Source organism: Saccopteryx bilineata, chromosome 1 (assembly GCF_036850765.1).
Source record: "Saccopteryx bilineata isolate mSacBil1 chromosome 1, mSacBil1_pri_phased_curated, whole genome shotgun sequence".
In the NCBI taxonomy this organism is placed as follows: Eukaryota; Metazoa; Chordata; class Mammalia; order Chiroptera; family Emballonuridae; genus Saccopteryx; species Saccopteryx bilineata.
Window position 1 is genome coordinate 155,985,355 of NC_089490.1, and position 14,585 is coordinate 155,999,939.

The 14,585-nt window shown below is 49.3% G+C and overlaps 1 protein-coding gene across 1 annotated transcript in view; it reads left to right on the top strand.

The window, feature by feature from the left end:
- Nucleotides 1-405: 405 nt before the first annotated feature.
- Nucleotides 406-14,585, top strand: part of LMNB2 (lamin B2) — a 30,333-nt gene continuing 16,153 nt past the window's right edge. Inside the window, exons 1-2 of the mRNA XM_066276806.1 lie at nucleotides 406-740; nucleotides 9,816-9,952. Of these exons, the coding sequence (XP_066132903.1) occupies nucleotides 537-740; nucleotides 9,816-9,952 (341 nt within the window). The 5' untranslated portion in view covers nucleotides 406-536. The remainder of the gene's footprint in view (nucleotides 741-9,815; nucleotides 9,953-14,585) is intronic.

Genomic DNA, 14,585 nt, shown 5'->3' on the forward strand with positions numbered 1-14,585 from the left:
TTTAAATGTTCATACATATTAAATTAACATAATACACTGAATAATGAGAGGGGTAGGGGCGCTGACTGCCATGCAGTGAAATCACAGCATTTTTTAAGGGTTCTTCATCATTTTAATTTTAAAAAGACTTCAAAGAGATAGGTAGGTGATACAAGTGGTGAAAAAAAAGAAAGAAACCCAGTGTTACACCGTGGCGGAGGTGGGATTTTGAAGCCCAACCGGTTTGGCTCTGGACCCATCGCCTCCCGCTAGCTGTTGAACAAACAGCTGATAAACAGCGGGAAACTGAGCAGAAGTTCCCCCTCCTACTCCTTGCCGCAACTACAGCTCCCAGCATGCCTCACAAAGCGTTCAGGTGGACTGCAAATCCCACGTTGCCTCGCGCCGGCGGCAGCGGGCGGCGGGCGGCTGGCGCCATCTTGGTCGGCGGCGCGGATTGAATGAGCCCGCCGATCCGCGGCCGCCGTCGGGAGCCGCGCGAGTCCTGAGCTGTCGCCACTGCCACCACCGCCACTACCACCGCCACTACTATCACCATGGCCACGCCACTGGCCGGCCGCGCGGGCGGTCCCGCCACGCCACTGTCGCCTACGCGTCTATCGAGGCTGCAGGAGAAGGAGGAGCTGCGCGAGCTCAATGACCGCCTGGCGCACTACATCGACCGCGTCCGCGCGCTAGAGCTGGAGAACGACCGACTTCTGCTTAAGATCTCCGAGCGGGAGGAGGTGACCACGCGCGAGGTGGGCACGGGCCCCGGTCTCCATTGGGGGTGTCCACTGATGGGTCCCCAGAAGGTTTGGGGGGCCCTGAGAGAGGTTTATGCGCCAGGGCAGGCCCCGCCCACCGGGAGATCTCTAGGGGGTTTCGGGTATCCCTTAGCGGTGCAGTCTTAGGCAGACCCATGCTCTGAGGGCTCCCCTGGAGGTCCCACTGTGCGACAGGTGTAGGCCCCGCCCACCGAGGTGTTCGAGGATTTTGGGGTCCCTTGAGTGAGGGAGTGTGAGCTAGGCGAGAGCCCCGCCCCTAAGGGGGTTGTGGAGCGTCTCCCCGGATGCGTTTGGCTATCGTGACGTCCTGGAAGAATATTTGGGAGTTCTTTGGTCACTGAGGAGCCCTGAGAAGTGGCGGAGAGTTTCACGCGGGGGCGTTCCTGGGCGACTCACGTGGTCAGTTCTCCCTCGAACTTTGCAGGGGTCCCGTGATGAGTCCTGGGAATTTGGGGGCTGGGTGGGGATTGGGCAGTAGGCGCCATCTCCTACCCGGGCCTGGGGTGGGATCCTAGGGGAACGGTCTGGTGCCTCGAGTGTCAGGCAGGAAATTAAGGAGACTTTCAATTGGCCCCGCACTCCGTTGACACTTTTTTTTTATTAAACATTTTTTTTTAATTCCAGGTTTTGTTTTTTAATTTATTCATTTTAGAGAGGAGAGGGAGAGACAGAGAGAGAGAGAGAAGGGGGGAGGAGCTGGAAGCATCAACTCCCATATGTGCCTTCACCAGGCAAGCCCAGGGTTTCGAACCGGGGACCTCAGCATTTCCAGGTCGACGCTTTCAGGCTCCGTTGACTCTTGAGTGGGAGCCTGGTAAGCCCTGTCCCATGAGGGGATGTGAGGAGAAGTCGTGAGGTATTGGGGAACCATTGGGAAGTTATGGGATCCAGGTTGGATCTGGGGCTCCGTAAGCCCCGTCTCCTAAGGGGATGTAGGGGCCGGGTGCCTGCGGGGGGGGGGGGAGGTGTCTCCGTGAGATCTCATCCAGGCTGAGGACTGTGGCTGCCCACTCTTTTCTCCCTCCTACCGGCCCTGCCCAACCCAAGGGTGGGTCCTCCAAATAAGGGGGTGTGTCTACCACGTGCTTATCCCTGTGGGCCTGGTGCAAGAGCCACATCAGCTGAGTCGTGCCTTCGCTATCTGGAGAATGGGCCAAATGATGGACTTATCGGAGGAGAACAGCTGGGGCCGGGGTCAATTCTGGGAGCCACTTGCCCTCTGTGTGACCTTGGGTCTCACTGCCTTTTCTGTAAAGTGGAAATAATCTCATCTTTTGGGCTTGTTAGTGAGGCTGTGATGAGTTAATATTTGTTTTGTAAAATAAAATCAATAGAATACAGGACAAGTGGCCAGAGGAAACACTTTTTGGGTCCTGGGACCTGCTCAGAAGGTGGAGGTTGGGTGTTGGTGGGGGAAGATCATCTGATGGTTGGTGATGTTTTTCTAAATTGCTTGGGATTGGATTCATACCTGGCGTCCAAACTCTACTTTTAATCTGTGTGACCTTCGGCAGATCAATCAGCCTGTTGGAGCCTCAATTTTATTATCTGTTCAGTGGGGTTAGAATTGTCTACCCAGATAGTGGCTACCTGCCTTAGCAGTGCAAAAGTTAGGTTGCCAGCTGTTTTCTTCTGCTGGGCTGTTCAGTGCCCCATGTTTGAGCTGGTTTCTTCTCTCTGTCCCTCCTCCCCCAAGTTGTCACATCTGCTAAATTGGGTGAGACTTGTACTGACTTTTGGGGGGTGCTGAACCTAGTGGGCTCATTGAAGGGCGTGGCATTGACCCCTCTCTATTTGGGTGTGGCTGTTGCTAAGCTGCTAAGCCTTGCTGGAATGCAAACTAACACCTGGGAGCAGGGGGTTCTGTGAAGGTTAAGCCTGGCCTATGAAGGGAGTGTCTGTAGGTGATGACAAGTGTGTTCACAGTGAGAGCTAAGGAGTTTCAACCACCTTGTTCTCCTGGTGCTGCTTAGGGGTGAGGTGATAAATGCTGGTCAGTGGAGATTGATACACCTACTGGAGAGGGGATCTGGAACAGTGGGTGCGGGGTGGTCAGTGGGCTCTGAGGAGGAAGTGACCTGCAGATGGCCTTGGGGTATGATGGGGAATCCAGGCCTCAGGTTGTAAGGGGACAGGATGAGGCAGTCGGCAGCCTTAGCTCAGGCTAGTGGGAAGTGGGCGATGAATGAGGGCTGCGAAGGTGGCTGTACTAGGAGAGACGTGGATGTGTTTTGCTGAGGAGTGTGCAGATTACCTGTACGGCATAATCTCACTGGGGTGTCCAGGGGACACGTCAATGTCTGGGGACATTTCTGGTTGTTAAGACTTGGGGTGGTCCTGGCATCGAGTTGGTAGGGCCAGGGATGCTGCTCCACACCTCACGGTACCCATGATGGTCCCAAATGCCAGTAGTGTCAAGGCTGAGAAGCCACATAATAAGTTCTTGAAGATGCCATTTAAAATGTTAGTATACCACACACTTGTACTAAAACCCACACAATTCAGGTGCCCAAGGTAAAACTTAAGCTTCACCCCCCCCCACTGGTGCCCGTCTTGCCCCTTTGTCTAGTCTACACACACTCTTCCTTCATACTTGCTGATACACAAACTTGTCCACATGTGCATTCCAAGTCTTACCCATTGAACATCAGTTGGTTCTTCTTGGCCAGGCAGGCAATACGGGGTGAATAGCCACTGTAGATATCACTAGGAGGGGTTCTGGAAGGTGGGGGCTCGGGCCGGCCAGATTTCTGTTTGGGAAAGATCACGGGTGCTGGGAGTGGATTGTTGTGGGCCAAGGAGGGGTGGCTCTTCCGGGATCCTCCCAGGCCTGGTGTGAAGTTCCTCTCGGCTTCAGTTTCTTTTCCCTTACCTGCCTAGGTGTCCTGTTGCTACTGGGAGAGTGGTAGTACTCTCCAAGTGGACCCAGGGAGTAGGGGCTGTATCCACGCTCAAGAACCCATGTTTGGATTTTAACTGTAGAGCTGTGATTTTGTCCCTTCAGGGACACAGGCAACAGGAAGAGGCCACCTCAGGTTATCTGTACGTACACACACACACACAACCACCCCACCACACTACAGCCAACATGTGCTCACACATTTGTTGAGATTCCTCACATTTGGCACTTGTGTAAGTCATAAAAGGAAAATGGCCCAAGTTGTTCCTCTCCTCTTGTGGCACTCCAGTTTTCTGCACTAACCACAGTGCTGGTCACAGGTGCAGGGAAGCAAGGGCCTGCTGGGAGAGCACCTGTTAGTGCTCTGAAAGAGTGTTTGGGAAGTTGGCTGTCTGTTTGTCTTTCTCTAGACAAGAATTTTCTAAATTGTCCCAGTTCCATAGATCAGGGTCAGCAGATGTTTTCTGAAAACGCATTTCAGCCCTTGGCCAGACCATCTCAGTCACAACTACTGAACTGAGCCGATACAGGGAAAGCTGCCACAGGGAGATGGAGGCATGGGCCAGGCTCAGCCCTGGTAAAGCTTTATACATGTAATTGCCTGCCACAGAGTATCTTTTTCTTTTTTCCCCCCAGCCATTTAAAAATGTAAAAACAGTCTTGCACTTTTACTTGCAGGCTGGACAAAAACAGGCAGAGGGCTGGGGTTTTAGCCGATGGGTCTGAGTTTGCAGACCTAGCTAGAGATGCCTTAAGACACACATAGCTGGCCTGACCTGTGGTGGCGCAGTGAGATAAAGCCTCGATCTGGAACACTGAGGTCGCCGGTTCGAAACCCTGGGCTTGCCTGGTCAAGGTGTATATGGGAAGTTGATGCTTCCTGTTCTTCCCCTCTCTCTCTCTCTCTCTCTCTCTCTCTCCCTCTCCTCTCTGAAAATTGAATAAATAAAATCTTAAAAAAAAAAAAAAAAAAAAGACACACATAGCTGCCTGACCAAGTGGTGGTGCAGTGGATAGAGCGTCGGACTGGGATGTGGAGGACCCAGGTCCGAGACCCTGAGGTCGCCAGCTTGAGCACGGGCTCATCTGGTTTGAGCAAGGCTCACCAGCTTGAGCCCAAGGTCGCTGACTTGATTGAGCAAGGGGTTACTTGGTCTGCTGTAGCCCCACAGTCAAGGCACATATGAGAAAGCAATCAATGAACAACTAAGGAGCTGCAATGAAGAATTGATATTTCTCATCTCCTTTCCTGTTTGTCTGTCCCTCTCTCTGACTCTCTCTGTCTCTGCCACACACAAAAAAAGAAAAGACACGCGTAGCCCAGAAACACCATGAGAACAGAGTGCTTCGTTTTACTTATTTATTTACTTTTAGCAAGAGAGACAGGAAAGGAGAGAGAGGAAAAGCATCAGCTTGTAGTTGCGGCACTTTAGCTGTTCATTGATTGCTTTCTCTCTTTTTTTAGATTTTATTTATTCGTTTTTAGAGAGAGGAGAGAAAGAGAGAGAAGGAGGGAGGAGCAGCCCAGGGTTTCAAACTGACAGCCTCAGTGTTTCAGGTCGACGCTTTATGCACTGCACCACCACAGGTCAGGCCAATGGCTTTCTTGTATGTGCCTTGAGCAGGGACTCCAACTGAGCCAGTGACCCTTTGCTCAAGCCAGTAACCTTGGGCTTCAAGTCAGTGACCTTGCTCTCAAGCTGGTGAGCCTGTGCTCCATCTACATAAGCCAGCTCAGAAGCTGGCAGCTTTGGAGTTTCACACTTGGGTCCTCAGTGTCCCAGGTCAGTGCTCTATCCACTGTGCCACCAACTGGTCAGGTCAGAGAAGACTTTTAAATAAGATGCTGGGATGGCCCAGGAGCCTGGAGCAGGGTTGTAAGTGGGGTACTCACCTTGGGCATGGAATCTAAAGGGGGTGCTAAAGTTTCAGTCATAGAGATGAATGATATATTTTTAATTACTTAACCTTATCTTAGGTCAGTTTTAGATTTACAGAAAAATGACAAAGGTAGTACAGAGTTCCCATGTACCCCAACCCAGTTTTTGCTACTAACATCTTACATTAGTGTTTCTCAGACTCTGCCTACTAATATCAATTCATCATTGTTAACTAACACCCACACTTTGTTCATAACTTCTTAGTTTTTTCCTGAGGTCCCAGGACACCATCCAGGATTCCATGTGACAGGTGTCACATCTAGGACCTCTCTGGGCTATGATGTTTCAGACACATTCCTCAATTTTCATGCTCTGGGCAGCTGTGTGAGGAGGATGAGTCAAGAGTTTGGTAGATGCCCCTTTATTGGGGTCGTCTGGTGTTTTTCTCATGGTCTGGCTTTGGCAGTGGGATGAGTAATATTTTAATGAAATGTTTTTTAAAATTGGAACTAATGCAAGAGAAATCCATAGTGAACAAAATATCAAAAATTTAAATCCTGGCCTAATCTGTGGTGGTGCAGTGGGTAAAACATCAATCTGGAACACGGAGGTTGCTGGTTCAAAACACTGAGCTTGCTGGGTCAAGGCATATACGTACGACAGGCAACGAGCAAGCAATGAACGACTAAAGTGAAGCAACTATGAGTTTACACTTCTTCCTCCCCACCCTTGGTAAAATCAGTAAATACAATCTTTAAAAAAATTATTTACTTTAAGAAAAAACAAACCTTAACCCTTTGAGTAGTATGAACATTCATGTATGTCCTCGTGCCTCCTGACCATCCAGAGTACGATTGTACAAAAAAAAATTTTTTTCTTTACAGGGACAGAGAGAGAGTCAGAGAGAGGGATAGATAGGGCAGACAGAAAGGGATGGAGAGAGATGAGAAGCATCAATCATCAGTTTTTTGTTGCGACACCTTAGTTGTTCATTGATTGCTTTCTCATATGTGCCTTGACCGCGGGCCTTCAGCAGACCGAGTAACCCCTTGCTCGAGCCAGTGACCTTGGGTCTAAGCTGGTGAGCATTTTTTATTTTGCTCAAGCCAGATGAGCCCGCGCTCAAATTGGCAACCTCTGGGTCTCGAACCTGGGTCCTCAGCATCCCAGTTCAACGCTCTATCCATTGTGCCACTGCCTGGTCAGGCTATACAAAAATTTTTATTTTAAAAATGTGTAAGGCAACATTAATAAAAGGCAATTGTATGTTCTTCTTGTTTCCATAAATTGGTTATCAAACATTTTAAGTTAATACAACTGTAACTGTAACTAATTTCATTTTTTGAAAAAACAACAACACTCATTTCCAGGGGTCAGCGAGCCTGAAAAAAACCTCACTACTCAAAGGGATAAATCCTGTATCAGAATTGCTGGTTATCCCTTTTGCCTGAGCTCTAACCTGGTTTCCCTTTGTGCTGCTGCAGACTGAGACCCCTGCTGTCCAGGGAGAGGAGGGTGTGAGAGAGAGAAAGGGCCTCAGTAGGCCAGCCTGGCAGAGACAGGCATGTGAAACCAGGTACCCCACTATCTTTGGCGAGTGGGGCCAGCAGCTTTTTGTGAGTTCAGAGCTTATTCCAGAAGGCAGTTCCTAGAGGACAGAAATGGAGGAAGTGGCCCAAGGTGACCACCTCTGTGGGGAGGGGGATGGAGGGAGTGGGGAGTGGCCAGGGTGCAAGAGGGAGAAGCTTGGTTTGTCTCTGCTCTGTTCACCATGTACCCTCTCCCCCTCTTGGAATTGCCCCCAGCAGACCTGTTCTGTTCTGTTCTGTATTTTCACAGGGCAAGAGAGGGCAGTTTTCCTTTTTTTTTTTTTAATTATTTTTTATTTATGTTTAAGATTTTATAGAGAGAGGAGACAGGAGGGTGGGAGCAAGAAGCATCAACTCATATTTGCTTCACTTTAGTTGTTCATTGATTGCTTGTCACATGTGCCTTGACCAGGCAAGATCAGGGTTTTGAACCTGTGACCTCAGCATTCCAGGTTGATGCTTTATCCACTGTGCCACCACAGGCCAGGCAAGGTCAGTTTTCTTATCTGTGAAATGGGGCCAGGAACCCATATCCTGCTCTGTGGGATGACGTGTCTGGGAGCTGCTGGAGTGAGGTGGGACATCCAGGCCTGGGAGGGTGTGAGGCAGAGGTCTCAGACAGGCTCTTTAGTCTTACCTTGTCTGGATTTGCCCCAGACATTCTGGTTTTTACCCTGGAAAATCCCATATCCAGGAAACCCCTCAGTCTCATGCAAACTGGCACCATGGATCACCCTACTGATTTATAGGTCCTTGACAGCTCCCCTTAACTCCTCTGCTCAGGGGCCTTTCCTATGAAAGGGAGCACCCCAGCACAGATACGCACTGGTATCCAGCTTTGTGGCACATGTTGCAGCTGTCCACACCAGCTGCCCTGAGAGTGGGTCTGCTTGTCGTCCTCTCTGCCTTCTCAGCACCACATGAAGTCTTAACAACTTTATTGAGCTATAACTCCCATCTGATTCAGTTAACCTAATTAAACTCCACCGTTCAGTGTTTTTTAAAAATATATATATATGGGCCCTGGCCGGTTGGCTCAGCGGTAGAGCGTCGGCCTAGCGTGCGGAGGACCCGGGTTCGATTCCCGGCCAGGGCACACAGGAGAAGTGCCCATTTGCTTCTCCACCCCTCTGCCGCGCTTTCCTCTCTGTCTCTCTCTTCCCCTCCCGCAGCCAAGGCTCCATTGGAGCAAAGATGGCCCGGGCGCTGGGGATGGCTCTGTGGCCTCTGCCCCAGGTGCTAGAGTGGCTCTGGTCGCAACATGGCGACGCCCAGGATGGGCAGAGCATCGCCCCCTGGTGGGCAGAGCATCGCCCCTGGTGGGCGTGCCGGGTGGATCCCGGTCGGGCGCATGCGGGAGTCTGTCTGACTGTCTCTCCCTGTTTCCAGCTTCAGAAAAATGAGGAAAAATAAATAAATTAAAAAAAAAAAAAATATATATATATGGTATAGTCATCACCACTATCTAATTCCAAAACATTCCATTACCACCAAAGAAACCCTGTTCCCATTAGTAGTCACTCTCTAACCCAGGGGTCTCAAACTCAACTCAGCATGTGGGCCGCAGAGCAAGATCACAGCCGTTTGGCAGGCCGCACTAGGTCTACAAAAGACAACTGTTACCCAACACTTTTCTCACTGCAGTTGAAAACAAAAAAAAATCAGTACAACAAGCACAATCGAACATGCAGTTTACTCAGTGTCACAAAACGACCAGAAACTGTAGTTCGCATCACAACTGCTGTTAACTAAGCTAATATCTAGCTAGGATGCTAGAGAAATGAAAAATACAAGTAGGCCCCTAGGCTTACTTAATTTTATCCAAAATATTTTGAACTTCCTGGATTAGTCTGCGGGCCGCACAAAATTGTTCGGCGGGCCGCGAGTTTGAGACCCCTGCTCTAACCCCTGACAACCACTAACCACTTTCTCTGTGATTTGCTGTTTCTGGACATTTCACATAAAGGAATCACACACTCTGTGGCTTTTTGTATCTGGCTTTTTACAGAGCACCATGTTTTCAAGGTTCATCCATGTTATAGTGTCAGTTCTGCACTCCTTTTCGTGGCTGACTAACATTCCAGTGTGTAGAGGGACCACATTTGTGTATCCATTATCTGTCAGAGGACATTTGTGTTTTCACTTTCTAGCTGTTGTGAATCGTGCTGCTGTGAGCACAGGTGCAGGTTTTATATAAATGTTATTCCTTCTGGGGGGATCTCTAGCAGAAGAATTGCTGTGTTATGTGGTTAGTCTTTGCTTAACCGTCTGAGCAACTGCCAGACTACCTTCACAGCGGCTGCAGCACTTTCCATTCCCACCCTCCACGAGCAGAGGTTCCCACTTCTCCACGTCCTCACCGGCACTTGTTACTATTTGTCTTCTTGACTCTGCTGTCTCAGTGGAAGTGAGGTTGTGTCTCACTGTCCTGCTTTGGTTCCAGGTATTTGTAAAGGTGTACCTCCATGTGAGGAGGGTGGGACAAGGAGGCTGACAGGAAGTTTGCTGGCAGAGGACAAGTGATGGGGTGAGGGGGCAGGTCAGGCAGTCACCTGGGGTCTCCCAGAGGTTGGTGGAGCTGAGCTAGTTGGGAGGCTTCCAGTGTTAGTAGGTGTATCCAGCCTGGGACACCTGCTGTTGCAGGGGGCTTTCCTTCACCTGGGCCTTGCTGTCTCCCCAGGTAAGCGGGATCAAGACACTCTATGAGTCGGAGCTGGCTGATGCCCGCAGAGTACTGGATGAGACGGCCCGAGAGCGTGCCCGGCTACAGATCGAAATAGGAAAACTGAGGTCTGAGGTGGAAGAGGCCAACAAAAGGTAGGGGGTGCAGCTGGTGTGATGTTGCTGATTTCAGGACCATGGTGATTTCAGGGTGAGGTGGGAGCCGCTGGCATGCCAACCTCCCTGTCCAACATGTGGTATGCCAACCCGCTGTCTCACATGTGGTAAAGTGGCTTTCATCTTCTGTGCCTCTTCTCAGGGTCCCCATCCTGGGAAACTTTGGGGCCAGAATTCCCCTCCTCCCACCCTTGCTCCAACTGGACCCATTGCAGCCTGGTGACCTTTTAGGCTGAGCCTTTTCTCTTATTTGCAAAGCATACTCTTTGCCTACTTATGACTAAAAGTCTGAAAATTTGGAGAACAAGATGTGCTGGTGATGATATTAACAGAAGCAATAAAGTAATTTAAATGTGTCAAGTATTAAAGTAGTAAAGGGATACCATGAGTATCACCAAGTTCAGTCATGATCCCCTTTTATCCTCACAGATTCTTATCTTCATTTATAGAGGGGGAAACTGAGGCACAGAGTTGAGGACTTGTTCAAGTTTCCTCAACTTGACAGTGACCAGGACTGAGTCTTGGACTCTGGTTTTCTGAGTCCCTCTTATAGTTCCAACAGCCAGTAGTCACCTTTATATTTTTGTTTTTTACAGAGATAGTCAGAGAGAGGAATAGGTAAGGACAGACAGACAGGAACAGAGAGAGATGAGAAGCATCAATCATCAGTTTTTCATTGCGACACCTTAGTTGTTCATTGATTGCTTTCTCATATGTGCCTTGACCTCGGGCCTTCAGCAGAATGAGTAACCCCTTGCTCAAGCCAGCGACCTTGGGTCCAAGCTGGTGAGCTTTGCTCAAAGCCGATCAGCCCGTGCTCCAGCTGGCGACCTCGGGGTCTCAAACCTGGGTTCTCGGCATCCCAGTCCTACGTTCTATCCACTGCGCCACTGCCTGGTCAGGCTATTTATGGTATTTTTTTTCCTTGATTAGTAAACATTTTTTTACTAATGGAAAAGTTCAGTTACTAGTGGAAAGTTCAGTTTCAAAAATCTCCCCTGGAGTGTCCCCATTGTCAACATCTTGTGTTAATAAGTGAGCTATATTGTTACAACAGATGAGGCAGTTTCTATATATTATTATTTTTGTTGAATTTAGAGAGAAAGGAAGGTAGAAAGAGAGATTTGTTCTGCCCATCCATGCATTCATTGGTTGATTCTTATATGTGCTTGGACCAGGGATTGAACCCACAACCATGGCTTATCAGGTTGACATTCCAACCAACTGAGCTAACTGGCTAGAGCATGTCTATACATGATTATTGACTGAAGTTCAGAGTTGACATTCTGCCTGCCTTTTCTGGTCTGAGCCAAGAAGTCATGTTTTTTCTGTTTATTAAGAGTCATAGATGTTCACTGTTGAGAATGGAAAATGCAAGATAGTGCAAAAAAAAAATTAAAATGTCTATGATCCTCCACCCAGATGGAATTGCCATGACCTATCTGGTACATGCCTTTTCAGCCTTTTTAATTTAAATTAAAGGTGGACACAGTCAGCAATGAAGATTCTTTCATTGTAGCAAGCCTCTGTCTCCTTAGTTATTGCTGTCCTCTGTGATGTCATGTCCCAGCTGCTGGCATATACCAGCATCTGAGAGTATGTCACCAGAGGCTGCCATGGCTCAGTTAGGCTGTATGTACCCAGTGGTGGGATTCAGCCAGTTCTCACTGGTTCTACAAAACCAATACCTAATTTTTTTTTTTTTTTTGTATTTTTCTAAAGTGAGAAGCGGAGAGGCAGAGACAGACTCTCTCATGTGCCCGACTGGGATTCACCTGGCATGCCCACTAGGAGGCAATGCTCTGCCCATCTAGGCCATTGCTCTGTTGCAGCCCGAGCCATTCTAGCACGTGAGGTGGAGGCCATGGAGCCATCCTCAGCGCCCGAGCCAATCCAACCTTGGTTGCAGGAGGGGAAGAGAGATAGAGAGAAAGGAGAGGGGAAGGGTGGAGAAGCAGATGGGTGCTTCTCCTGTGTGCCCTGACCAGAAATTGAACCCAAGACATCCACATGCTGGGCTGATGCTCTACCACTGAGCCAACCGGCCAGGGCCAATACCTAATATTTTGAGTTCAGCAAATGGGTCGTTAAAATGGCACTTGTAAGCAGGTCTTCTATAAGGTGGGCACTTGAGCAGCCGCCCAGTGTGGAAATCACAATTTATATTCCTTACTCTTTTTTTTTTTTGTATTTTTCTGAAGCTGGAAACGGGGAGAGACAGTCAGACAGACTCCCGCATGCGCCCGACCAGGATCCACCTGGCACGCCCACCAGGGGCGACGCTCTGCCCACCAGGGGGCGATGCTCTGCCCCTCCGGGGCATCGCTCTGCCGCAACCAGAGCCACTCTAGCGCCTGGGGCAGAGGCTAAGGAGCCATCCCCAGTGCCTGGGCCATCTCTGCTGCAATGGAGCTTTGGCTGCGGGAGGGGAAGAGAGAGACAGAGAGGAAGGAGGGGGGTGTGGAGAAGCAAATGGGCACTTCTCCTATGTGCCCTGGCTGGGAATCGAACCCGGGTCCCCCGCATGCCAGGCCGATGCTCTACCGCTGAGCCAACTGGCCAGGGCCGTTCCTTACTCTTTTTTTTTTTTTTTCATTTTTTTTTTTTTCATTTTTCTGAAGCTGGAAACAGGGAGAGATAGTCAGACAAACTCCCGCATGCGCCCTACCGGGATCCACCCAGCACGCTCACCAGGGGCGATGCTCTGCCCATCCTGGGCGTCGCCATGTTGCGACCAGAGCCACTCTAGCGCCTGAGGCAGAGGCCACAGAGCCATCCCCAGCGCCCGGGCCATCTTTGCTCCAATGGAGCCTTGGCTGCGGGAGGGGAAGAGAGAGACAGAGAGGAAAGCGGAGGGGTGGAGAAGCAAATGGGCGCTTCTCCTGTGTGCCCTGGCCGGGAATCGAACCCGGGTCCTCCGCACGCTAGGCCGACACTCTACCGCTGAGCCAACCGGCCAGGGCACCTTACTCTTTTTTAATGTTTATCTCTGCAATAGCATATTCTGTGTGCCCGTAGTGTTCATTCCATCTGTAGGTGAAAAAATTTGACAGAACTATGCTTGTAATATTTATGTATTTGTTTCGTAAAACTCATGATACCTTTGATGAAATACACTACATTTAATTCCTCATATTTATTACTTCAGTAGAAAGTGAGGACACCAATCAAGAAGCAATATGGAGTGCCTGACCAGGCGGTGGCGCAGTGGATAGAGCATTGGACTGGAATGCGGAAGGACCCAGGTTCGAGACCCTGAGGTCTCCAGCTTGAGCACGGGCTCAACTGGCTTGAGCAAAGCTCACCAGCTTGGACCCAAGGTCACTGGCTTGAGCAAGGGGTTACTCGGTCTGCTGAAGGCCCATGGTCAAGGCACATATGAGAAAGCAATTAATGAACAACTAAATTGCTGCTACGAAGAATTGATGCTTCTCATCTCTCCCTGTCTGTCTGTCCCTATCTGTCCCTCTCTCTGACTCTGTCACAAAAAAAAAAGGAGAAGAAGAAGCAATATGGGAAAACCTTAAATAGTTTTATCTTTTTTCAGGTATTATTTAATGTTTTTTCATTAATTTTTTTTTTTTTTTTTTTTTTTTTTTTCATTTTTCTGAAGCTGGAAACAGGGAGAGACAGTCAGACAGACTCCCGCATGCGCCCAACCGGGATCCACCCGGCACGCCCACCATGGGGCGAGGCTCTGCCCACCAGGGGGCGATGCTCTGCCCATCCTGGGCGTCGCCATGTTGCGACTAGAGCCACTCTAGCGCCTGAGGCAGAGGCCACAGAGCCATGCCCAGCGCCCGGGCCATCTTTGCTCCAATGGAGCCTTGGCTGCGGGAGGGGAAGAGAGAGACAGAGAGGAAAGTGCAGCGGAGGGGTGGAGAAGCAAATGGGCGCTTCTCCTGTGTGCCCTGGCCGTTTTCATTAATATTTTAAAATTCTTTATTTTTTAAATTTATTTTTATTTATTTATTTATTATTTTTACAGAGACAGAGGTCAGAGAGAAGGATAGACAGGGACAGACAGATAGAAACGGAGAGATGAGAAGCATCAATCATTAGTTTTTCGTTGCACATTGCTACACCTTAGTTGTTTATTGATTGCTTTCTCATATGTGCCTTGACTGCAGGCCTTTAAGGAGACCGAGTAACCCCCTTGCTCGAGCCAGCGACCTTGGGTCCAAGCTGGTGAGCTTCCGCTCAAACCAGATGAGCCCGCGCTCGAGGTGGCGACCTCGAGGTCTCGAACCTGGGTCCTCTGCATCCCAGTCCAATGCTCTATCCACTGCGCCAACGCCTGGTCAGGCAAAATTCTTTCTTATAATATAGTTTTGTGTACTTTTATTGTTATTATTTAAGTATTAAATGCATGAAATAATAAACTACCTTTTTGTATATCATTTTTTTATACTTAAAACGGTCATTAGGGCAGAGAACTGGTTGTTAAATTATTTGAATTCCACCACTGGCTGTACCCATTGTTCTGTGATAGCTTCTTTGGGTAACAGCTGTACCTGTTGTCAGGACAGTCATTTCCCTTGGCTTGTAACCAAGACTCTCACCTGATCCTAGGCATGGTGGATGACTTGTTCATTTTAGGTCCCCACTCTGG